We start from the raw sequence: 26,655 nt of genomic DNA on the forward strand, positions 1-26,655 counted from the left end.
TTATTGGCATGCAAACTAACAGGACCATAGACTCGTGCTAGCTTAGCCACTCTGGAGCCCTGAAACTAACAACTGACAAATTGCACGGAATTTGTTAAAATGAAGCTTTCAAAAGCTTGTACAACTGAGCTTGAACCAAGGATTGAACGCGAACAGTGTCAAAATGTACACACACAATATATATATATTAGGAGTGCAGCTATTTATTATTTTAGTTGTCTATTAACTAGTTTGAATAATCGAGTCATCGGATTAGGAACATTTTATGCGTTTCAGAATCAATTTTTTGTAGATGTACAACAAAGGCTTGCTAAGATAGCACTTTCAAATGAGCATTTTATTGCAAATACCAAATTACATTCCCGAGTGTTTCGTCAAACTGTGCCAAATTGCACTTTGAGGCTAAGCACAGGTATTTTAAATTTTATATCAAACTGTATTTAAAAAAAAAAAGTACAAGTGGCTGACTTGCATAGCAAAGGTCCGCTAACATTTTTAAAATAATGCTTTTTATTACCAAAAAAAGGCTAAATATACCTCAAAACTAAATTAAGAGTGCATAAAAAAACATTACCCCCCCCCAAAAAAAACAAAAAAACTTATGTTGGTCTTAACAGGGAGCAGCTGGATTCAGCCATGTAAAATATGAGTTGTGCCATATTCACTTTTGCCACCAAAGGGCAGTGCATCCACCCAACTCAATAAAACTAAATGCAAAGACTTTCAAAACCATTACAACGGCACTCTAATCAAATACTCGAAGCAGCAAAATTTAGTTCGAAGCTTTTTTCTAATGGAATCACTTGAGTTAATCGATTAATTGTTGCAGCCCAAATATATATATATATGTATATATTTATAAATTGTATTGTTGACACTGCATTTTGGGGTCAACATGTTTTGCCCCCGCCCAAAAAAGTCAAACTCCTTAAAGTCAACTCCACCTATACGTATATGGCGGAAAACAGACAAGACTGAAAAAGCAGTTTCTGCTCTTGCACTCCTCTTTAAGAGAAACTGCTGTATTTGATAGAACAATATGTCTATACGCTGCCATAGCAGATTCATGGGGCATTAAGCCCCCGAACTATTTTTAATTTGTCCGTTTTACCCTGGAAACCCCCGTTTACAGACGTCGCACAACCACTTTTGTTTTAACCAGCCATAAAAAGCTCAGTAATTATATTATTCGAAATGTCTCTCATTTTTAGCTTAGAATCATTAATTTTTAATATTTAGATTAAAAAAAAACTTAAAAAAAATATTCACTTGCATATTTTAAACTTTTAACCTAATAACGTCACAATGAAAAAAATGGATATCTACTTATAACTATTGCTTAATTGTATTTTTTTTGTTACTGTCACATTTTCTCCGATATGTTAGATGATAGATAATCGATCCGAACAAATAATTGGGAAAAAAACGTTTAAAAGGGTAAAAATATATAAGAACATCTCGACCACTCCTTGATGTCTGTGATTTCTGCATCGCGACCCCTGTTATATTACCATGTTTCACCCATAAAATCCCCAAAAAATCCAGCTGTGGCCATTCACAGCTGTCTTGACACTCAGTGATACATGCTACATGGATTTTTTGGATAGAAACGAGGTAAGTAAGCGATAATATCTCGTTCAAGTCATGGCGTCTTTAATTCTGTTCTCGCGTGCGGTCACCTCCAGATAGGTTTTCGCTGTTTAAAAAAAAATTAAATGGCCACCTGTTCAAAATATTTCTTCCCCCAGAAAATTGAGATTTTAAGCTTTCCAATAATTTATCACACGTGCCAAATTTTGAAATTTGGCCAAATTGGGGGTCTCAGAGCGGAAATTCAAGTCACCTGAGTGTTTTCCGCCATATCTAAAAATGTAAAACTGTCAAGCTTCTCGTTTTGTTAGCAAACATCGTATTTCCTATTCAGTGTTTATCTCCACAAAATTGAATATAATTAGTAAAGTACTTTTATTAAAACCAACACTAAAGAAGACTTCAAAATTGTCTTTGACATCCTTTATTAAACAGGTTTAAGTCATCTAAAAACATAAAAACTTTGCTTGCACAAATAGTACAAAAAGAAAACATTGTACTAAACTATTGTTGGGCAATGGTTTGTCAGGGCACAGCACACAGTGACAACCTTATCCAACATTGTGGCTTCTTCACCTTCACATGTAAGAATCATTTTTATGGGTATGGTTCCTGTTAAAATCTTATACTTCTGACAAACATTTCCGGTGACCCTTTTAACATGGGTTCTCAAATGTGCTATTTTCCTTGTTTCCTCCACATCTCTAGCTGCTAACTGACAGCTGCCGTTTGTAAATTCTGGGAGTTGGACCTCTGCACACAACATGCCTACACATTCCTGTATGTCAAAACCTCTGTCAGCCAAGACAATGTCCCCAGGTAACAAATTATCAAGAAAACCACTGTTCAGGGTTATATGTTTGTCATTTGTACGACCTCCCCAGCCTTTTGATAAGAAACAAATGGCTCCCTTGGGTGTAATACCTATTAAGTACTTCAAAGTGTGGTGGTGCTTGTAGCTGGAAAACATTTGGGCACGTGCTTTCAGATTTGATGGTTTCTCTGTGAACATTTCTAAACAGTCAATAATCACTACCACTCTGTGTCCAAAGGCCTCCACAAACTGGTGAGGCATAATTGTGTGCAGAGTGTCTCTATCTGGCCATACAATCGAACGTCTCAAGTTTGCATACAAAAAAGACACAATTTCATTGAATGTTCTGTACACTGTCTTTGGGGAAACCCGAAACAGATGAGCTAGGTGTTGCGCAGGCAGATCCAATCGAAGGCGCATGAAGGTTAAGAGGAGCATTTGAAAGGGAGTGAGAATTTTATTTTGACTGGGCATGAGGGGCATCAAAAATCGGAATAATGCCATAAAGGTTCCCAGATTTGGCAGACCGGTGTAGTACTTTACTTTTTCATCATCCTCTCCGAAGAAATCGTCAGACATCCTGCGCTCATTAAGTTCACGCCGCAGCTCTCTGTTTTCATCCAACAGACGGTTTACCTCGGCACGCCTGAGCACACACAGGTCACATTCAGTCTGTGTCACATCCTGGCTGGTGTTGTGCGTCTCAGCCTCTGTGATTAGATGATCTTCTCCAGCTTCATGTGTCCCCTCTTTAGTCTGTAGCTGACCACTTTCTTCTCCAGCATCAGGTGTCCTCTCTCCATTCGGTTGGTGACTGTTTATTTCATCAGGCTCAGATGGTTCCTCCTTGGTCTGCACCTCTTCAATCTTTGCATCCTGCCGAACCCCCATCTCTGCTGCTTGCCATCTCTCTTTCTGTAGCTGCTCACGCCTACTTCGTCTTGCAGCGCGTGCAATGTTTGTCGGTGTAACAGATGTGTGTCCAAGATGTAGGGATGGTGCCCAGTCTGGGTCAGTCTCCATCATTTCATAAGCTGGTTCACCTGCAAACACGTTAGGTTTTATTTGGAAAGCTGGGTAAGATTGGATGTTTCCATGGCATTTCACAATTGTAACCACTTAACTCGTTCACTCCCAGCCATTTTCACCGGTGCAACCCCCTTCGCTTTACTGGATTTCGACTGATTTAGCAAGGCCCGCGGAAAATTCTGTTCTATTGCTGTATAAACATGGAAACCACCAAAAGAAAGATTAGACTCTTCTTTCAGCAGGAAAAAAAGTAAGTTCATATCTTTTTCCATTCTTTAGAAATCAGCATTAGAAAATAGCTTAGTTTAAGCAATTTTCCAATCTCTGATGAAAAAACTGAGAAATTGAGCTTTTTGTGAAAGCATACATTTCAAACATAACCTTTGACTTTAACATAGATATTTTTTGCTTTAGTTAAATCCCAAACATCTAAATAATGTTTTCCTTTTACAAAATAACATAAACAACAATACAAATAGAGCTTTTGATAGCAAAGTAACAATTTAGGGCTGCAGCTATCGAAAATTTTAGTAATCGATTAATCAATGGACTAGTTCGAATAATCGAGTAATCGGATAAGGAACATGAAAAATTAAAATACCTGGGCTGAGCCTCAAAAGGTATTTTAAAAAAAAAAGGGGATCTACTGTATGTACAACGAAAGAACAATTGGCTATCTTACATAGAAAAAGTCCGCTAGCTTAAATGCTATAAAATGCTCAAGTTTTTTTAGGGCTGTCAAAATTATCACGTTAACTGGTGTTAATTAATTAATCACGTTAAAATATTTGACGCATTTAACGCACATGCCCCGCTCAAACAGATTAAAAAGACAGCAGTGTCATTTCGACTTGTTACTTGTGTTTTTTGGTTTTTCCGCCCTGCTGGCGCTTGGGTGTGACTGATTTTATGGGTTTCAGGTTTCAGCACCATAATTATTATTGACATCAACAATGGCGAGCTACTAGTTTATTTTTTGATTGAAAATTTAAAAAGTTTTATTAAAACGAAAACATTAAGAGGGGTTTTAATATAAAATTTCTATAACTTGTACTAACATTTAACTTTTAAGAACTACAAGTCTTCTATCCATGGATCGCTTTAACAGAATGTTAATAATGTTAATGCCATCTTGTTGATTTATTGTTATAATAAACAAATACAGTACTTATGTACCATATGTTGAATGTATATATCCGTCTTGTGTCTCTTTCCATTCCAACAATAATTTACAGAAAAATATGGCATATTTTATAGATGGTTTGAATTGCGATTAATTACGATTAATTATTTTTTAAGCTGTGATTAACTTGATTAAAAATTTTAATCGTTTGACAGCCCTAGTTTTTTTTTTTTTTTTTTTTTCAAAATGCTCTTAACAAATGGTTCAGAGACATATACCCACAAAAACAGCTAAATATACCTGTAAACTACATTATGAATGTTAGCTCAAACAAAAACTTAGCTTATGTTGGTGTTTACAGGGAGCAGATGGATTCAGCCATGTGAAATGAGGTAGACTAGAGGGCCGTGTATCCAACCAAATCAATAAAAATAAATGCAAACACTTTCAAAACAAACCATTACAAGGCCACTTTAATTAAAGGAATACTCAAAGCAGCAAAATTTAATTCGAATATTTTTTCTAAGCGAATACTCGAGTTAATCGATTAATCGTTGCAGCACCATAACAATTTAATTACTCATAACTGAGAGATAACGCTGTTGTGGCCGAGACAGCCAGTTAAACTTTTCGTTCATCGCCGCCTGTCTCATAAAGATGGATTTTTTTGAGTCTCTGCGGGGTCTGCTCGGCGAGCAGCACGGACTCAACGGCATCGTCCCTGCACTGGTGGTCCCGGTCGCTCTGCTTGGTCGTCCAGCGCCTGGCATCCCGGCGTCCTCTAGGTTGTTCTCCGTTCAGTGGTCTTCCACCCGGCCTTTCGTTACCATTGAATCGGGTTGCAGGTCTTACCAAATGCGCTACTGCCCTCCAGTGGCCAGTTTTATTGCTTAAAATGGATTTTCAGCTTTGTGCTTTGGAGCTAAATTGAATCAGAACCCCTAGACGTCTCTTGTAAAAAAAAAAATAACATAAAAGAACACTGAAACAATTAAAAATTGAACATATTTATACATTTTTGGGAGCAAATGAGTTAATCAGACATGCTCTCATCCCATCAGATCTCTCAGATCTCACGCATTGATAAATATTTCTGTGCATATTTGCTGTTTACCTTTATCATTCAAATCATTCACTCTGTAATGTTTTATAAACGATGACTGAATAAATCAAACACAGATTCATCACGAACAGATTAACCCATTTCCACTGCCCTCCCTCTTTGTAGTTTACAAGTGAGGCTAGCTAGCTAAGGTTAGCCAATGAGAAAATAGCGACTTTAGAAAGCAAAACCAACATATTCAGTATCAATACCTAAACAAAAAAAACTCTGACTTGCCTTTATGAAAATGCCGAGAGCAAACGCGCATGAAGGGAGATATGGCGTCGAAAGTGATGCCCTTCCGTCTCACCGCTGCAACCCAGGCCATCCGACGCCGCTTCGTTAGTTCCCCAACCTGCTGTCCATAACCTCTTTTCCAAGTGGGAAAACGAAAAAATCTTACGTCGTGGTCAATTTTGCAGCCATTTCTGCCGTGTGATTTAGTATGGCAGCCTATCACACAACACGAGTGTCCCATTTTATCAAAGACAATGATGAGAGCAGAGACGATCCTCACTGTTCAGTTGTTTACAATGAGTGACCCTCCAAAATGGCGATTCGGCCCACAATGCACTGCAGCTGTTGGAAGCGTTACGTCAGCTGACAAAGGCCGTTGATAGTTAAAAAAAAAAATCGTTTAGCGCCGTCAATAGCAACCAGTGAGTAATATAAGTCATAGTAAAAGTAAATAATTACCCACAATTAAGATTACGGAACACTAGTCGTGTCAAAAAACTCATTCGTAACAAAGTCGTTCTTTTGCGTGAGGACAAAAGGAAAACTACGATTGCCGAATTGCGAAATAACCGACTTTCGAGTGACGTCCGTGAAGGCGGCGTGGAGTAAAGCTGTGACGTCACTCTAGGCGGGACCGAGCTCGAAGAGGAGGAGGAAGAAAAGCGAAGCGAAGCGGCTACCTGCCTGGAAAAAACATGTCATGTAACGGCACTCGGCAGCATCCACACCGGCGAGCAAGTAAGCGTCCACGGCGACACTTTGCCACTCGCGTGTCCCGTTAAGTCCCGTTAAAAAGCGACAAAACGCTGGCTTTTATGTCAAACTTGTCCCCTATAGGTTTACGCCTTTATATTGCTAATCTGTTGCTAGCTAACCCGGGAATTACTCTTACCTAAAAGGGGCTAAAAATAGCATTAAATCAGTTTGAAACATGGCTGCATTAATACGCCATTTTATGTGGGAGAAAAAAACATTCAAATAGAAGGAATATTTGGCAGTGAACTCTCGTTAAACTCTGACCAAGACGTCTCCCCTACACAAGGAAAAGTCATGCATTTGTTCTGTTTCATGGATGGTTGACGTATGGAAACACAGTTTGGACTCATAAAAGTATTTGGGGGGTTTTGACATCAGTAATATTTGACAGGAGAAAGGGACTGTTACTTGTTTTGGTGAGAGCGCGCCGGCTGGGCGGGGTTAGCCTACTGAGATTTATTAGCGATGGAGTTCGCGTTTCCTGCCCCCGTTGTTCGCGGTTCAGCCGTTCGCTGAACAAATAATGTAAAGCAGCTGGATGTAGGGCTGCAGCTATCGATTATTTATGTGATGAATTAATTTATCGATTAGTTGGTTCGAATAATCTAGTCATCGAAATTTGAACATCTATTGCGTTGCAGAATAAATTTTAGCAGATGTAAAACAAGCAGGTGTTTATGCCCGCAGTAATATTTATTTTGGCTTGCTAAGATTGCACTTTCAAATGAGCAATAAATGCATTTAAAACTACGCATGTGCCGGTATGGGATTGACGGTATGATAACCTTAAGCAAAAATACCGCGGTTTTACGGTTTCACGGAATCGCAATTATAGCTCTAAGATGTGTTTGAGATGTATGGGTTAAAAAAAAATTAATTGAACAGAATTTTTATATTTTTCACAACATATTTGCAAATTGGAACATCAACATGAATATAATGTTAAAATACATAAAATAACAAAAAAAAAAACTGAAATATTTTGAATAAAATTGAAATAAACAGAACTGATAGACTAAACCTACAACTACAGTTGAAGTTCCTAAACATTCAAACAAAAATAATTATTTTCCGTAAAAAAGTTAAAAAAAAAAAAAATCTAAATAAAATTTTAATATATATATATATGTATGGTGATAAACACAGACAAGGGTGAAAAAGCAGTTTCTGTTCTTGAACCCCTCTTTAAAATAAACTGCTGTATTTTAAGCCAAAAGAACTATTGTGTGTGATAGAACAATATGTCTATATGCTGCGATAGCAGATTAATGGCGCATTAAGCCCCCGAACTATTTTTAATTTGTCCGTTTTACCCTGGAGACCCCAGTTTACAGACACCACAGAACGGCTTTTATTTTGACCAAGCCATAAAAAGAAGCCAAGTAATTGTATTTATTATTCGAAATATCTGTCATTTTTAGCTTAGAATCAGTAATTGATGTCTAATATTTAGTTTAAAAAAATTAAAAATGATTCGCGTATTTTAAACTTTTAAACAAATTACGCTACAATGAAAAAAATAGTGTCTGTAAATCACGGATCTACCTTCTAACTATTGCTTAATTGTATTTTTTTGTTACTGTCGCATTTTCCCCAATATTTTAGATGATAAATAATCGAACAAAGAAAATTTGGGGAAAAAATTAAAAGGGTAAATATATAAAAAATAAAATCTTGACCAATCCTTGATGTCTGCGATTTCTGCATCGCGACCCTTTTTATATTACCTTGTTTAACCCATGAAATCCCCCAAATTCCAGCTGTGGCCATTCACAGCTGTGTCTTGACACTCGGTGATCCATGCTACATGGAGTTTTTGGATCGAAAAGAGGTAATTGCGCGATAGTATATCGTTAAAATCATGGTGTCTTTAATTATGCTCTCTCATTCTCTCACCTCCAGTTACTTTTGCTGTTTAATTGTTTTTTAAATGCCCTCCTGTTCAAAATTTTTCTTCCCCCAGAAAATTGAGATTTTGAGCTTTCCAATGAATTATCACACATGCATATAGGACAGTTTTGAAAATTCCTATTCTTACAAAAAAGCTCTAAATATACGTCTAAACTAAACAATGAATGCATAAACAAAAACATACCTTTTGTAGGTCTTAACAGGGAGCAGCTGGATTCAGCCATGTAAGACGAGTTATGGCGCATTCACTGTTGCTACGGGAGGGCAGTGTATCCAACCAAATCAATAAAACGAAATAGAACATTTTCAAAACAAACCCTTGCAACGTCACTTATAAAACGAATCCTCGAAGCGGCACAATTTGATTCGGAGCTTATTTATAATCAAATTAATCGAGTTAATCGATTAATCGTTGCAGCACTAACTGGGTGTCAAACAAATTTTTGTACGCAGGCCACATTTATGGCAATTAGATCTCATGAGGGCCGTACTAGTTTTTTTATTAGCCAAAAATGTTAACTCATTAACAATCATTTGTGTCAGATCTATTGGCCCTTTTTTGACAAATCTATGAAAAAAAAACAACTCTTCTTCAACTCAAGACGCTCCCGCCCACGTAGTTTGACGACAGTGCTATTTATAGTCTCAGAATAAAGCTGTACAGACATATTCGGGTGAATTAGAGTATGATGATATGAAATATGCACATGTTTCAGATCCCGTCAATCACATGGTGGGGAAGGATTCCCCTCCGTAAGATGGACAAAGGCGGAGCCATGAGCACAGCAGGCAAAGCTAGTGGGCTCAAGCCCCCCTCGAAAATAGGACGCCCACCTGCAGTGGCCATAAGGACCACCCCTTCCTCAGGTAAGAAGACAGGATTCTCTCATTTCAATGTTTTCGCACCATCCAAATATCTTTGTTACTACTTAGAGCACTGTCAAACTCATTTTTGTTGTGGGCCATGTCAGTTAGACGCTGGATGTCCCATCCTTTTTGACTGGAGAGCGAATGATCGCTAGGCATCTAGCGCAGTCAGTAGCAGTTAAAAAAGGGCTACCGTGATTAATCGACGACCAATCAACAACTAATTGATGAGCAAATGAATCAACTATTTATATAGTTGATTTGCTTAGACATTGCTGACCTCAAAATTGTCTGTTATGGTTTTTTGAGCCTATCAAAAGCAGGTGCTTGTTTTTTATTCATAAAAAAAAAAAAAATAAAAAATAATAATAATGATAATAGTAACAGCGATAGTAATAATAGTATATAATAGTCAGGGGTGCACATAAGTGGTCCGCATGCGCGCATGCGTACCGGACGTAGACAAACGCGCTGGCCCTCAACGACTTCCATACGCTTTTGCGTACCAATGGCTGACCACCGTATTTGCGGCGGACACGAGAAAATAACTTCTCAAAATGTCAACGAGGCAGGCCACACTGAGTAATTACTTCCGTGTTCCCCCACCCCCGTCAAAAGACAGACAGACGACAGAGACGTCACCGGAGCTACCGAAAAAAAGGACTTTTGCTGAAAAGTAGGAGGTACCATGGCTAGAAGCAAATGATGCTCGCACAGAAATGCGGTACAAAATGCACTGTGAGAATCCTAATGTCGCCGATAGGAGCAGCGCATTTAATGTAGGGTCAAAGAATTTCAGCCATCCAAACATCCAAAAACAGAGAGCATGTGGCAATTAAGCAAACTATCGATGTCAAACAGGACCCCGCTTGCTCTATGGACAAGCGGCGAAATAAAGGTAATGAACAGCGCCATGCACTGACAAACGTGTTTTTGCTCGCATTTTACAAAGCTAAACATGCACGTTCAATAAGGTCTTATGAGGAGGACATCCCACTTTTAAAAAGGCTTGGAGTTAATGTGGGAGCCGCATAATGCCCTTTATTTTGAATTGGTGCTTTTTATTTCTTTACATTTCAAAGTAATGGCAATTTTGTTGTGCCAGTTGATGTTAATCAAGCATTAATTGTTAATATAATTAATTAAAGTTAATTGGCTCTAAGTAAAGCTTGTCATAAATTTATCGCATCAGGCGGGTTGGCTCTCAAGCTCAATGAGGACCAAGTCACATCTCCAGGTCCTCCTCTGAGAACCTGGGCAAAAATATTATGTGCACCCCTGATAATAGGATAATAAATAAATAAAATTTAAAAACAAGGAATAAGGTAAAGATTCTTGATTCATTTTTAAATTTTTGGTTCTGTAATAAAAAAAAAAAAAAGTAAAGGTTAAATTGAAGAAATTCTCTAAATTTATACATTTCTAAAAATAATAAGTATTTACTTTTATTTATCTAATAATAAAAAAATTAAAATTAAAATTATATTTATTTTTTAAATTATTAACCCATTAATGCACAAATTATTATGATGGTTACTTGGCTACCCTTCAAACGGATTGGACGTCTATGGCCATCGGGGGCAGCCAATGCCAGGCACTGAGCTCATTATGGGCATTTCGCCTCATTTCCTGTAAATTTTCGGTCATTTCCTCTTCATTTTGGGGCATTTACGGATCATTTCCTGTTGATTTTTGGACATTTACAGGTCACTCCCTTCCCTACCCTACCCTACCCTACCCTACCCTACCCTACCACCACAGTGTACTGCACTGCACTGCATTGCAGTGCAATCCACTGCACTCCACACAACTCCTGCAGTGCACTCCACTGCACTCCACCCCTGCAATTCACTCCACTCCACTGCAGCGCACTCCACTCCACTCCACTGTTCTCCACTCCTGCAGTGCATTCCACTCCACTGCATTCCACTCCACTGCATTCCACTCCTGCAGTCCACTCCATTCCTGCAGTCCACTCCACTGCAGTCCACCACACTTCACCCAACTGCATTCCACCCCACTGCATGCCACTTCTGCAGTGCACTCCACTGCGTCGCAGTGCAGACCACCCCACCGCAGTGCACTCCAGTCCAGTCCATCGCAGTGCACTCCACAGGACCGCACTGCACTCCACTTCTGCAGTGCAGTCCACCCCACTGCAGTGCCTTCAACAGACCCGCAGTGCAGTCCACTCCAACGCAGTGCACTCCAGTGCACTCCTTTCCTGCAGTGCAGTCCACTCCACTACATTCCACGCCACTGCAGTGCATTCCACTCCTGCAGTGTACCCAAATGCACCGCAGTGCATTGCATTCCACTTCAGTCCACTGCATTCCACTCCACTCCTGCGGTGCAGTCCACTCCGCTGCATTCAACTCCACTGCATTCCACCTCACTGTATTCAATTCCACTGCATTCCTCTCCTGCAATGTACTCCACTGCATCACACTCCAATACACTCACTGCAGTGCTCTCCAGCACTGCATTCCACACCACTGCATTTCTGTCCTACACTGCACTTCACGGCAGTCCACTGCATTCCACTCCAATCCTGCGGTGCAGTCCACTCCACTGCATTCCACTCCACTCCACTGCACTGCATTCCAATACACTCCACTGCAGCCTAATCCACTGCAGTGCACTGCATTCCACTGCGGTGATCCACACTCCACTCCACTCGTGTGACCTACAGCCTTAAACGATCCTCCTAATAATGTTGAAAACTGCAATTGCAGGAACTCCAAAGTCACTTCCAGCCTCCGAGAAGCCCCCCGGCGGCGGCATCCCTTCCCCCGGTCAGGATGGCAGTGCCGACTTCCAGTTGGGGGAGCGGGTCTGGGTCAACGGCAACAAGCCCGGCTACGTTCAGTTCGTGGGCGGCACGCAGTTCGCCCCGGGCCAGTGGGCGGGCATCGCGCTGGACGAGCCCACCGGCAAGAACGACGGCTCGGTGGCCGGCGTTCGCTACTTCTGCTGCGATGACGGCAAGGGAATTTTCACGCGGCCCTCCAAACTGTCCAGGACGCCCCTGCCGGAGAAGGAAGCCAACGGGGGGCAGGTCAAGACGGCGCAAGCGGGAAGCGAACCGCTGTCCGGTGCCGAAAATTTGCAAACTGTTCCCACCGTCAGGAAGAGTAGCGGCACTTTGAATCGAACGGTTCAATCCACCGAGTCGGCATCCAACGTTTCTGACACGGAATCGGCGAAGAAGAACAAGCGAGAGCTCAGGAGAGGAGATCGGGTCCTGGTACGATCAACAGAATCTCAATTTCTTTTATCTTAATGCCATTTCTGGATGACTAACTATATAAAAAAAAAACAAAAAAAGTTCAAAGTTCCTTTTAAGTTAATATTTTTCACTTGTATTATTTTTAAATAATAATAAGATAATATACCTTTATGAGCTAAATGTGTGTCACTGTATTTTTCATTAATTTAGTTCGTATTAATTTATGAATTAAAATAACAGACAAATGGTCCAGGAGTTTTGCTGTTTGTCACTTTTCCATTAATTGCTGTCAGTTTTTTTTTTTCTGGCTTGAAGCTACATCTAGTAGAAATGTACTACCAAATGGAAATATCTGAATTTACAACATAACTGTTGCGCTTAGGTGGGCGGGTCCAAGGCGGGAGTGGTGCGCTTCCTGGGCGAGACGGACTTTGCCAAAGGAGATTGGTGCGGCGTGGAGCTCGACGAGCCTCTGGGCAAGAATGACGGTGCTGTAGCGGGCACCAGGTCAACCAACCAACTTTGATTCATTATTTCTAATTCTGTGCTTTTACCAATGGTTTCCAAAGATTGGATTATTTTATTTTATATTATTTTATTTTATTTTTTTGGGCTTTTGACTGCTTGGATGCCGTTGACAGCGATACACGTCCAATCCATTTGAGCTCAGAAGAGTTGGTAGATCACTGCCAGTTAACCCCAGTCAAGATAGATTAGAGGTCTATCAACGTCAATGGCTGTAAATTTGTTAAAAACTGCTTTTAATGCATTACTATTTGTTTGACATCTAATGCTGTCAAAGCCTAGGAAATCCATGAGTTAATAGTAAATATTCTCATTTTTCCGTTAATTTTGTTTCCTCCTTTTAAATTACCGGTATGAGAAACAAAAGACAATTTAGACTTTTTTTAAAAAGACAAAAAATCTTAATGACCGTTTTTATTTTTACCTTTTTATAGGTATTTTAAAAAAAGTTTTTTTCCAGAAAAAATATATTTTAAGACAAATAGAAAAACAAAATTTTCTATGCATTCCTGTTTTTTTTTTTTCAAATCTTATAATAAAAACTAGGAAAAAATTCTAAATATTCAAATTTATTTAAAATTTTTTTTTGTATTTTTGAATTAGTAATTTTTAAAGACAAAAAGAAAAAAAACTGAATTTGGTCTTTTTATCATTTTATTTAGGAAAAAAATATGTACATATTCTTTTTTCCTTATTTTTTTATTTTATTAAAAAATATATTTAAGAAAAATAAAAAATAAAAATATTTTAATTATTCCAATTTTTTTTCTAAATATTCTCTGATTAATGAAATTTTTGTATTTTTGTTCGTATTTTAAAAAAAAAGAAAAAACAAAATAGACAAAGACAAAAAGAAAATAACCAAAATAGTAAATATACTTTTTATCCTTATATTATTTTAAAGATCCTAATGACAATTTATATTTTTAATTTTTTTTTACAAATATTGTTTTTAATGTTGTTTTTTTTTACTTAAAAACACACATATTCTCTTCATTATTTATCTTCATTTTTTATTGAAAAATATATATATGAACAAAAATGGAAAAACAAAATATTGTATGTACTTTTAATTGTTTCAATTTTTTTTTTTTAAGGAAGAAAATATTCTGATTTCTGTAGCGCTTAATGAAAACGAGTGATTATCTTTATGACCTATAAAAATTAGATATTTGCAGACATTATGGTTTGTGCTGTGAAACAATATGGGTAATATCACAATATGTTTTACATATATGAGGTGAGTAATCGACCAGTGGCAAAAATACTTGATTTGTCGACTATTTAAATTGTATGCCAATCCATTGTGTCTGCTCAGGTACTTCCAATGTATGCCCCGCTACGGCCTCTTTGCCCCGGTCCACAAGGTGACACGCATCGGCTTCCCTTGCACCACTCCGACCAAAGCCAGGTGTTCCCGCCGGCGGTCCCTCCTCAACAGGAGTCCGAGCGCCTCCTCAATCAGCTCTATCAGCTCCACCACTTCTTCGGTCAGCGGAAAACCCAGCCGAGCAGGATTGGTGAGGATGAAATGGGCTTCCCTTGAATTTCAGTATTTTTAGGGGAGAGCATAGGCGGAGTTTGACTTTTGGGAAAGGGGGGGGGGGGGCACAACATGTTGATGACTCCGAAATGCAGTGTCAGCAATAAAATTAATTTACAAGAATCTTTATAATAATAAGTTGACAATGAGCGTTTTTTATTTCCCATCATTCTTGAGGGCAATTCTAAATCAGGCTGCTTAGGCAATATTTTTCACCAAGATCGTCGTCCCTTGAATATGGTAGGCGCACCGGTGTCTTGCCAATGTAGTTACCCCAGTCAAAAATTGTATCCCCTGGGTGGAGCCATATGGAGGTAGATCTGTCTTTATTATTCAATAAAAAAAAGTTGTTTGAATTAAAAAAAAAGTTGCTTCAATCAAAATATATATTTTCAACCCCCCAAAAAAAGTCAATCAAAATAAAAATGTGTTTCAATGCAAAAATACATTTGAAACTCAAAAAACTAAAAAAAAAATGCATGTGAAAGCTATTTTTCTATATTTGATTTTTTTTTTTTTTTTTGAGTAAAGTCAAGTTGTTTTTTTTTTTTTTTTTGATTGAAGCAACTTTTTTGATTGAAATAATGTTGATTTGTGTTTGGGCCACATTTTGCCTCGGACATTTTTGTCTTTATTAGTCAATCAAAAAATAAGTTGCTTCAAAAATATATATTTTCAAAAAGAAAAATCAATCAAAAAAAGAAAAATTTCATTCATAGAAAAAGTTTTTAAATGCGAAAAAATATTTGAGATTGAAAATTTTGGATTTGAACAGTTAATTTTTCATTGAAAAAGTTTTCTTTCATTGAAGGAATCCTTTTTGTGTTTGGGCCATATTGTGGGTAGGGCATTTGTGTCTAAATCATTCAATCCCACAAAAAAGTTGCTTCAATCAAAAAAAAAAAATTCAATCAAAGAAAAAAACATTTGAAAAATAAAATTGCCCTCCCCTATTTTTGTTTTTTTGTTGAAAATTATATGTAGAGCAAATGAACGTCTAAGTTGCTTGTCACTCTGATCTGTTCAAAAAATAATTTTGACTCATTATAAAAATATATTTTTTTGTTCATTTCATTCATTTTTGTTGCAGTTTTATTTCTTTACAACTTTTATATATATAGGAAAGTCATTTACATGCAATGACACTTCTTGGCAGCCTGAGGGGGGCCTGGCCTCCCCTTAAAATCAGCTTATGGGAGAGAGCTTGTCATAATTTTCATAATCAAGGAAAGGAACGAACGAATTTGATCCCAAAATCTTCCATTAGAATAGCGTCTATGTTAGCTCAGTAGCTGTCGTTGATGGCACTAGACATCCGATTCATTTTGACTGGATTGGACGTCTAGCGCTGTCAATGGCACTGAAATCAGAGCATGTCTGGTGGACATTTACAGGTTACTTCCTGTTGATTTGGAGTCACTTCCCATTCAAAGAGCTTGTTTTTCAGTTTAATATTTGTTTTGTAGAATATCCTAGAATGATTTTCTGACCCAAGTATCAATAATTGTTATATCTTTATATCGTGAGATCATTATTGTGAGTCTCGGATCATATTGTGAGATAACTAGAACTTCTCACCCCATAGTGGCAACCAACGTCTGTTCTCCCCAGCTTTATGGCATTTTTCTCATCCATCCTTCTTCAGTTGACGGAGACGTCAGCCAGGTATGCCCGCAAGATTTCAGGCACCACGGCGCTGCAGGAGGCGCTAAAGGAGAAACAGCAGCACATCGAGCAGCTGCTAGCTGAGCGCGACTTGGAGCGCTGCGAGGTAGCCAAGGCTACCAGCCACGCCGGGGAGGTACAGCAGGAGTTGGCCTCTCTGAGGAAGGGCCGCGACCAGGTATTGGCTCCTCTCTAAGCTTTTGACAGACTGCTCATAAGCGTGTGTATTTGTATCAGTACCAGAGGTGGGATGTTAAAAAGGGTGTGACAAACTATCGCTATACTTTGTATTCCAAAAGGTTAACCAATATGAGAAGAAGAATTGATATACAGTGGTATGGAAAAGTATCTGAACCTTTTGGAATTTCTCGCATTTCTGCATAAAATGACCATCAATAAAGTGTGATCTGATCTTTGTCAAAATCACACTGATGAAAAAACAGTGTCTGCTTAAACTAATATTTTAAAGAGTATAGTATGCGCACAATGACAGAAGGGGGGGAAATAAGTAAGTGAACCATCAAATTTAATATTTTGTGCCCCCCCCGGCAGCAATAATTTCAACCAGACGCTTCCTGTAGCTGCAGATCAGTCTGGCGCATCGATCAGGACTAATCTTGGCCCATTCCTTTCTACAAAACTGCTGTTCAGTTAGATTCCTGGGATGTTTGGGATGAATCGCTGTCTTTAGGTCATGCCACAGCATCTCAGTGGGGTTCAAGTCTGGACTTTGACTTGGCCACTCCAGAACGTGTATTTTGATCTTCTGAAACCATTCTGAAGTTGATTTACTTCGGTGTTTTGGATCATTGTCTTTTTAGCTTCAACTGTCTGACAGTCGGCCTTAGGTTTTCCTGCAAAACCTCCTGATAAACCTTTGAATTCATTCTTCCATTAATGATTGTAATTTGTCCAGGTCCTGAGGTAGAAAAACAGCCCCAAATCATGATGCTCCTTCCACCATGCTTCACTGTGGGGATGAGGTGTTGATGTTGGTGAGCTGTTCCATTTTTCCTCCGCACATGACGTTGTGTGTTACTCCCAAACAGTCTCATCAGTCCACAAAATATTTTGTCAAAACTTCTGTGGAGTGTCCAAGTGCCGTTTTGCGAGCAACAATGGTTTTTTTTTAGAAGGCAATGGCTTCCTCCGTGGAGTGCTCCCATGAACACCATTCTTGGCCATAGTTTTACATATAGTTGATGTGTGCACATAGATATTGGACTGTGCGGTGATTTCTGTAAGTCTTTAGCAGACACTCTACGGTTCTTTTTTACCTCTCTTGGGTATTCTGCGTCATCTTTGGTGGACGGCCACTCTTATGCGGTGATTTCTGTAAGTCTTTAGCAGACACTCCACGGTTCTTTTTTACCTCTCTTGAGTATTCTGCGTCATCTTTGGTGGACGGCCACTCTTAGGGAGAAAAGCAACAGTGCCAAACTCTCCCCATCTGTAGACAATTTCCCTGATTTTCGATTGATGAACGTTCAGACCTTTAGAGATGGTTTTGTATTAGGGTTGTTCCACTCATGTTTTTTTGCTCCCGATCCAATCCCGATTGTTTTAGTTTGAGTATCTGCCGATCCCGATATTTCCCGATCCGATTGCCTTTTTTTTGCTCCCGATTCAATTCCAATCATTCCCGATAATTTTTCCCGATCATATACATTTTGGCAATGCATTAAGGAAAAAATGAATAAAACTCGGACAAATATATACATTCAACATACAGTACATAAGTACTGTATTTGTTTATTATGACAATAAATCATGGCCGATATTTTTTTGCCGATTCTGATACTTTGAAAATGACGTGATCGGAATCCGATCGATCGGGACATCTCTATTTTGTATCCTTTCCCAGTTTTATACAAATCAACAATCCTTGATCGCAGGTCTTCAAACAGCTCTTTTGACCGAGCCATGATGCACATTTGACAATGCTTCTCATCAAGACAATTCTTACCAGGTGTGTGTTTTATAGTGAGCAGGGCAGCTTTAATCCACTCATCAGTGAGTGGGCACACGCCTGACTTAAATTGTTTGGTAAAATTGGTTTCAATTGCTCTTTAAGTCTCCTCAGGCAGAGGGTTCACTTATTTATTTTCCCCCTTCTGTCATTGTTTGCATGCTATCCTCATTAAAATATGTAAACCTATAAATGTTTGGATGGTTTTAGTTAAAGCAGAGTTTTTTCATCTGTGTGATTTTGACAAAGATCAGATCACATTTGATGGTGATTTTATGCAGAAATGTGAGAAATTCCAAAAGTTTGAGATACTTATTCATCCCACTATATAGTTTTAAAAAGGTGTCACTTTTTTTTTTTTTTTTTTTTAAAAAAAGGGGAACCAACAGGTTTTAAGAAAAAATGTCCACGTCCAATTCATTTTGACTGGGATGGACATTCCACTTTAAACGGATTGACAGACTAAGTATTCTTATATTCTCAATTATTTGGCTACTCTGCCCACTTCTGTTCAGTATGCCGTGGAGATGGAGGCCAAGCTGGACCAGCTGAGGTCGATGGTGGAAGAAGCAGACAGGGACAAAGTGGAGCTGGTTAACCAACTTGAGGAGGAGAGAAGGTCTGTCCTTTAGGATGACATGGCTTCAAACATTCATACTCACCACATTTTTTCCCCCATCCGGCGTGAGACAGGAAAGTAGAAGACCTCCAATTTCGAGTGGAGGAGGCGTGCATCACCAAAGGCGACTTGGAGGTAACTTTACGCTTACGTAATTCATACGTTTTTCATGAAGTCACGTTTAAAAAGTCATGCCTCATGAAAGATGAATCCAACCTCGGATGACTGAAGGGAATCATCTTTGTCAAAATTTACTCACCTCAAAATAACTTGTCACTGACAACAATCGGTCAAGTTATAATCATTGAGTGGGTTCACACATGACTGAGTGCAATTACACACACTCAGGTAGAGAGATCGCCGGTGCCAGGATTAGCGATCAGGTAGCATAGAATAGGATTTCAACCTAGCCACACTTACATGTGATTTGCATAATACTGGGTTCCCCACTTCGCATTGGTGAAATGTGTACGCTTCACCCCACCTAATCACGTCTTTTTGACTCATCTCGCCTCCTCTTTCTCCTGGGTTATCAGGCCCCCACATGGTTTCCACGGGTATACATATTTAGCTATTGATAGCACCACTAGGTTCATAGGTAGCATAGGCGTGTAACCATGTATTTCTTGTTCATGTTTGTTCATCTCCTCTTCTGTCTGCTTCCTTCCTTTCTGTCCCCCCATAACCCCTTCATATCATGTGCTTGATCCCAAAAAATAAAACATAATGAATAACCACAATGGGAGTATATCAAAGACCCATGTGATTAGTGCTGCAACGATTAATCGATTAACTCCAGTAATTCGATTAGAAAAAGATTTGAATTAAATTTTGCTGCTTCAAGTATTAGTTTAATTAAAATTGAATTGTAATGGTTTGTTTTGAAAGTGTTTGCATTTAGTTTTATTGAATTGGGAGTATGCACTGCCCTCTAGTGGCGAAAGTGAATGACATAACTCGTTTTACATGGCTAAATCCAGTTGCTCCCTGTTAAGACCAATATAAGTTTTTGTTTGAGCTAATGTTTTTTTTTTTTAAGGCATTCATGATTTGGTTTTTAGGTATATTTAACCCGTTTTTTTATGGGAATATGTGTTTGAACCATTTATTAAGAGCGAAAAAAAAATTGGCATTATATAACATTTAAACTAGCGACTTTTGCTACGTAAGTTAGCCAATTGTTCTTTTGTTGTACTTAGATCCTCATTTATTTTTTTTTAATACCATTTGAGGCCCAGCCAAGGGCGTAGGTTTGGTCTCAACATTGGTAGGGACGATATAAGAGCATAACCTGCATGTACACTTTTTGTTGGGGGATGGGACATTTATAAGACCAAACAGATTGAGTGAACGAGGTTCATGGGTACATTTCTCACCAATATGAGCACATGCTGCATCGATTAATCGATTAACTCGAGTATTCGATTAGAAAAAAAATATTCTAATTAAATATTGTTGCTTCAAGTATTCGTTTAATTAAAGTGCCGTGGATACACTGCCCTCTAGTCTGCCTCTTTTCACATGGCTGAATCCAACTGCTCCCTGTTAAGACCAGCGTAAGCTTTCGTTTGAGCTAATGTTTTTTAATGTATTCCTAATTTAGTTTATAGGTATATTTAGCCGTTTTTGTGGGAGTATGTGTCTGAACCATTTGTTAAAAGCATTGTAAAAAATAAACTAGCATTTTATAGCATTTAAGCAGGCGCACTTTTTCTATGTAAGTTAACCAATTTTTCTTTTGTCGTTCATGGATCCTTATTTAAAAAAAAAAAAAATATATATATATATACTGTTTGAGGCTCAGCTCAGGTATTTTAATTTTTCATGTTCCTTATCCGATTACTCGATTATTCGAACTAACTAGTCCATCGATTAATCGACTACTAAAATATTCGATAGCTGCAGCCCTAATATGAACCTTATTAATTGATAGGCTAAATGATAAATGCAAAATAAATCTGTATTGACTTATGCTAACATTCATGTGCATTGGTTCAGGGTGATACACGTTTTGATTTCAAACCGTTATTTTCAAAAACTACTAAAGAAACATTTTGAAAACTTCCAGAAGAAATGTCTGGATTTTATTAGCAAATTTAAATTGCAATATTTGAACACAAATTATATTAACATACACAAGAAAAACAAACTTGTTAATCAGCAATAAACTATCTATAAGAGGGTAATCCTGGGTTCACTACATTTCTTACAGTTTCATTAACGTTAACAGTACAAAAATTACTGGAGGATATTTCTCTCAACGCAGCTTCCTCCTGGAGTTCGAGAAATTCACACAGATTAATGTTATGCTAACTCTGATGCAGGTCGGAATTTCAATAGCAAAATTAGTGGTGTGTTCCCCAACTCCACAACATTGATGTCTTTTACATTATTTACAGTGGCTGCTGCTGGTGGGAAAAAAACTAATATCCCTCGTCTTCGAAGGGGGCGGAGGAGGCAGCATGTTGTCAACTGTATTTCTCTCTGGGCTGTGTGAGTGCCGGGGGGGGGGTCAAGTCAGCCAATCAAACGTGCGTTTGAAGGGGAAAAAATGGACTGGCACATTCAACAATTAGAAAGGGGTCAATGTAAGTAATGAAAGTACTGTAATTCACTTAATAATGGTCGGGTCGATTCTATCCTTACAACTTAAGGGAAGACAATCTAAATGACCTATATAACTGAAGCCGTTATATAATGCAAATAAGGTTGCTTAAAAGTTGGTGGGGACAATTTCAGCAACCTAAAAAGTTGGTTGTGTTATTTCCCTACCATCCCTATGCAAACCTACGCCCTTGGGCTCAGCGCAGGTATTTCAAATTTCTACGTTCCTTCTCAGATTACTCGATTATTCGAACAAATTAGTTCATCAAGTAATCGACTACTAAAATAATCAATAGCTGCAGCCCGTACATGTGATACATTAAAACTGTTCAAACCATAAAATTCATATTCTCTGAAGGAAAAAAAAACAACTGTATTTTCCGTTCAACTACCACTAACTGCGCTAAATGTCCAAATCCATTTGAAGTGGGAGGGTTGGCAGCGAATGAACGCAACCCTATACTAGCGATAAACTCATTTAAAGAGTTTCAATATTTAAGAGACACATGATTGGACATCTATCACTCTCACCTCACCTTTCACCTTTCTTGCAAACCTGTTACCTCACCTACAACCCCACTGAGCAACTTCACCCCTCACCTAACCAGACGGTCCGCGACTTATGTCCTCTCTCGTCAGCGCTACATTAGCCGCTAGCGCACGCCTTGTTTATTTCACCCTGTTGCAGCATTTGATTGTATGACCGCGTGCTTCTTCTCTTTGCTGCTCTTATGTGTTGGTGTGGCCTCAAGCATGCACATTAGCCCCTTTCTCCTTGCTTTCTCTCTCGCATTAACAGATGCAGAGTCGCCTGGAGCACGCCTGCATTAAGGAGCTTGAGCAGAGCCTGCTCTTTGAAAAGACCAAAGCTGACAAACTCCAACGGGATTTAGAGGACACCAGGGTAAAATCTCAAAATGGCCGTCCAGTACTAGCAGTGTGGTTCAAGTAGCTTTCGAAAACTAAAGAGTTATAGTTACTTCTCTAAATAAACGTTTCAGTAAATTTGAGTTACTTTCAAAGATAATAATACAAAAACATATTTTAAAAAAAGTGTATTTGTTGTTCTTTCGTACAGTAAAAGACAACTTCCTCTTATCACTGTAAAATTTCACAGGAATCTTTATTTTTATAAATTTGCCTTCAAAATAAAAGTTTCTGTATAATATGAAATAATAGTAAGAATAGGACAACAATTGGCGTGCTGTCAATGGCCCTGAAACCAGAGCATGTCTTGTGGACATTTACAGGTCATTTCCTGTTCATTTTAGGGCATTGACAAGTTACTTCCTCTTGATTTTGAGTCACTTCTTATTTATATATATATATTGTCATTTGGGGACATTCTTGAGTCACTTTCTTTTCAGTAACCCAATTCCAAAATCAACAGGAAGCGAACTGTAAATGCCCAAAAACCAACAGGAAGTGACCTGTGAATGCCCCAAAATGACCTGTGAATGCCCCAAAATAACCAGGAAGTGACTGATGAAGGAATCTGACCTTCTAGCCAGACTGCCGGAATAGCGCCAGTCGAACCGCCGGACTTGCGCTGGCGCAGCTCCAACGACCTGGGCCGGCGGGACCCCGGCAGTCCAGCCAGAAGGGCAAAAACTGCGCGTTCACCCTAGTCTTAACTAGGGGTTGTGACAAAATATCGAAATGGTGATATATCATGACACTTTGTATCCCAAAAGGTTATTGATATGCTTCTGCCAAGAATCGAGATATCGTTTTAAAAAGGTGTCAATGTCTAAGAATTAAAAAAAAAAAAAATGAACCAACAAGTTGCTACCAAAATCTTCCACCATAATAGTGTCTCAGTTGACTCTAAGGCTGCATTGACGGTGCTCGACACCCAATCCATTTAGAAAGGGAACGTTCGTTCATTTTAAACCAGAGCATTCACAGTCATTCTGTACAATTTTCAGGGCATTTACAGGTCACTTGCTGTTCATTTTAAAGCCTTAAAAGGTCATTTTCTGTTGAGTTTGGGTCACTGCCTATTCATTTGGGTGATTTCCAGGTCATTTCCTGTTCTGTAACTCAAAACAAACAGGAAGAGACCCATAAAATACCCCAAAATCAACAGGAAGTAACTGAAAATGAACAGGTAAATGACCTTAAATGGCCCAAATTTACCTCATTGCCTGGCATTGGCTGCCACTACCGACCATAGACGTTCAATCCGTTTGAGGTTCACCCTCCCAGTTCAAATGGATTGGACGTCTACTAATGATAAACTCATTCCAAATCACAGCAGAAACTTGTTTTTCTGTTTATTAGTTATTTGTAGAATATCCTAGAATGATTTCCTGACCAATGTATCGATAATCGTTGTATCGCCATCTCGTCAGTTCATTGTTATCGTGAGCTTTGTATCACAAATCGTATCGTATCGTGAGGTGCCAAGAGGTTCCCAACCCTTGTCTTAACCCTTTGTACTGACTCCGTTTTGAAAAGTTTAAAGAATGCTCACTGAAAACAAATTTATTCAGGTCGACAGAGATCAAAATGGCAAGGCGAAACAGAAACACTCAGGCGGGGAGGCAAGCTCGTTCCAAGGTCACCATATCAGAAGTCAACAAAAGGTTCCAGAGGAAAAAAATGACCACGATTAGTTAAACATTCTGTCTTTTGAAGGCTCTCGCGGGGCTGGCTATGGGCAGGAAGAAGGGTGTGTTTAGGATTATTGTCTGTCTGTGGATTGGACAGGAGGATTCGGGAGTTACTGTTGTCCGGGCAATGAGGGTTGTGGATTTTGCCACCTCAGCGTCAAAGGGGCTCTTGGAGTCTAGTCAGTTAGATAGCGGGTCTCCGGTGCTCCTTGTGTTAGGACAGCGCATCCCGCCATTTGTTCTGGACTGTCCGGGAGAACTGATTGCGAGATTTGGTGCGTCAATCTCGCTAATGACGCACACGTTGGGCTTCCGTGATAAGAAGGCGTCGTGTATAAGTGCTATTTATTTTATATTGGGCGTGTTAGAGTAATACAAACAGTCCAACAGTAAATACGACAAACGATACTATTCCCTGATTAATTATATTAAGTGTGTTAGAGTAATGCAAACAGTTAGACAGTACCTACGAGAAAAGGTACTATCCTTCACCGAAAAAAAACAGGACACAAAAAGTGAGCCAAGTGCATGCAAACCACAAATCTTCAGTTTTACGGCCCCACTGTTAAAATAATAGCATGTAATTCTGTATGTACGATATGAATGAGCTATAAAGTGCCTGTGAGGCAGAATAACCCCACAGGCCGGATTGGACCCCCTGGCGGGCTGCTGCCGGCACACAGGCTGTAATTAGACACCTATCCTTCAAGTCATAATGGTCCCCGTCAGTTCTCCCAGTTTAAATAGATGGAATGTCCATCCGCGTAGACGAGGGTGGCATGAAAGTAGACTTGTTCTCCTCTTCGCCATGCAGGTGGCCACCGTGTCGGAACGTTCGCGCATCATGGAACTGGAGCGAGAGGTGTCGGACCTACAGCTGCGTCTACGGGCGTCACGACAGAAAGAAGACGCGGCGTCGGTTTCCCAGCAGCAGCTGGCCAACCTCAAGGCCCAAGCCTTGTCCCAGGAGAAAAAGGTTGGATTCGACTCACTCGTGAAATAGCAGCAGTATTCATCTATGAAACAAACAGCTATCACAGAAAGATACAGTGGACCCTGATGATGCGAGCACCTCACCTTGCAGGTTTTTCATGACACAAACATCATCATGAAAGAAAATTAGTCTCACTATGCAAGCAATTTTTCACCATAAGAGCGCCAGAAAAGCCTCTCTTGCTTCATCTCCCCAAGTGTCTCGACAATCCACCTTCTACCCACCTGCTGCTCGTCGTCGTTGTCTAATTTTTTTATTGAAATAAGTACGAATCATTTGTGTTTACAAGTGAACATTACCTATGTCCGTCAGGAAAATCGCAATCAAAGACAGTGGTGAAAAATAGAAAAAAATCTTAGAAATGAAACAAACCATAGGAAAATGTATAGAAATAGCATTTTTTTTGTATTTTTAATGTCTTTTTCAGATTATTTAGCCATAAAAATGCCTTGAATTATTTTTTTAGGACAGGGGTCAGCAACCTGGGGCTTTGGCCACATGCGGCTGAGTTTTAATATTTATTATTATCTCCCCTGTAGTTCGTAGCTCAAGTGAGGCTCACTCTTTTGTGTGTTTGTTAACGCCATTCACAGGCGAAAAGACTTGTGCGTAAGCCTTCCAAGTGTCAACCGTGACTTTACATAGTTGGTGAATTCATGACGTGCAGGAGTGTTCTGTGAGTGAAAGTGTGGAAAAAGCGAGCACTTATTCTGCTTACTAAAAGGAGGCAAAACTCATTTGTTAAGTGACATATGCACCATAGATTATATTTATGTATATGTGTGAACATATATAGACTGTATATAGTGAAGAAAAACAGTATATAACACCCTACTATTTTGCAAGTTCTCCCACTTAGAAATCATGGAGGGGTCTGAAATTTTCATCGTCGGTGCATGTCCACTGTGAGAGAGATAATCTAAAAAGAAAAATCCAGAAATCACAATGTATGATTTTTAAAAATGATTTATTTATTTATTTATTTTATTTTATAGTATTGGAACACCTCAGAAAACGAATGTTCATATTTGGTACAGTAGCCTTTGTTTGCAAATATAGAGGTCAAACGTTTTTCTGTAGTTTTTCATAAGGTTTGCACACACTGCAGAGGGATCTTGGCCCACCCATCAGTCAGGTTTCTAGGCTGTCGCTTAGAAACACTTGAGTTTTAGCTCCCTCCAAAGGTTTTCTATTGGATTTAGGTCTAGGTCATGCTAGAACAGGGGTGGGCAAACTATTCCGCAAAGGGCCACAGTGGGTGCGGGGTCTATTTCATACCCATCTTGAGGACAGCCTTTCACCAATTTAGTTTCTTACAAGTGCAATCAGTTGATTGCAGTCAGGTGTTTCTTGTTTCTGCTGAAACCTTCTTGGTTAAACTGTCTGTGCTGAATCAGTTGGAACAAAGACCAGGACCCACTGCGGCCCTCGAGGACTGGTTTGCCCAGCCCTGTGCTAGAACA

The 26,655-nt window shown here is 39.1% G+C and overlaps 2 protein-coding genes across 5 annotated transcripts in view; one reads left to right on the forward strand and one right to left on the reverse strand.

The window, feature by feature from the left end:
- Positions 1-1,983: 1,983 nt before the first annotated feature.
- LOC130905337 (uncharacterized) lies at positions 1,984-6,438 on the reverse strand. Of its 2 annotated transcripts, none has more exons than XM_057818629.1 (2): positions 5,896-6,438; positions 1,984-3,447 (listed from the first exon to the last, which is right to left on the reverse strand). In XM_057818629.1, the coding sequence occupies exons 1-2, from the start codon at positions 6,134-6,136 to the stop codon at positions 2,090-2,092; spliced, it is 1,599 nt and encodes a 532-aa protein (XP_057674612.1). In that variant the 5' UTR covers positions 6,137-6,438; the 3' UTR covers positions 1,984-2,089. The 2 variants fall into 2 exon arrangements, with proteins under 2 accessions (XP_057674612.1, XP_057674613.1); XM_057818630.1 differs by lacking the exon at positions 5,896-6,438 and adding an exon at positions 3,529-3,613.
- Positions 6,439-6,518: 80 nt separating this feature from the next.
- clip1b (CAP-GLY domain containing linker protein 1b) overlaps positions 6,519-26,655 on the forward strand; it is a 57,355-nt gene continuing 37,218 nt past the window's right edge. For 2 of the 3 annotated variants that reach the window (XM_057819211.1, XM_057819212.1), the window contains exons 1-10: positions 6,519-6,633; positions 9,279-9,429; positions 12,165-12,676; positions 13,041-13,165; positions 14,502-14,703; positions 16,372-16,569; positions 18,876-18,979; positions 19,054-19,114; positions 22,383-22,487; positions 25,013-25,174. In XM_057819211.1, coding sequence (XP_057675194.1) covers positions 9,321-9,429; positions 12,165-12,676; positions 13,041-13,165; positions 14,502-14,703; positions 16,372-16,569; positions 18,876-18,979; positions 19,054-19,114; positions 22,383-22,487; positions 25,013-25,174 — 1,578 coding nt within the window. In that variant the 5' untranslated portion in view covers positions 6,519-6,633; positions 9,279-9,320. The remainder of the gene's footprint in view (positions 6,634-9,278; positions 9,430-12,164; positions 12,677-13,040; positions 13,166-14,501; positions 14,704-16,371; positions 16,570-18,875; positions 18,980-19,053; positions 19,115-22,382; positions 22,488-25,012; positions 25,175-26,655) is intronic. The other variant, XM_057819213.1, reaches the window with a different exon arrangement.

The sequence above is a fragment of the Corythoichthys intestinalis genome, chromosome 17 (genome assembly GCF_030265065.1).
Source record: "Corythoichthys intestinalis isolate RoL2023-P3 chromosome 17, ASM3026506v1, whole genome shotgun sequence".
NCBI classification, from domain to species: Eukaryota; Metazoa; Chordata; class Actinopteri; order Syngnathiformes; family Syngnathidae; genus Corythoichthys; species Corythoichthys intestinalis.

What these genes read in the sequence shown, in the direction of transcription:
- LOC130905337 (XM_057818629.1), bottom strand. Translation starts at nt 6,136, where the DNA reads ATGGGACACTCGTGTTGTGTGATAGGCTGCCATACTAAATCACACGGC. An exon ending in CTCTCGGCATTTTCATAAAG is followed by an intron (nt 3,448 to 5,895) that starts GCAAGTCAGAGT and finishes ACGTGTTTGCAG; the next exon opens with GTGAACCAGCTTATGAAATG.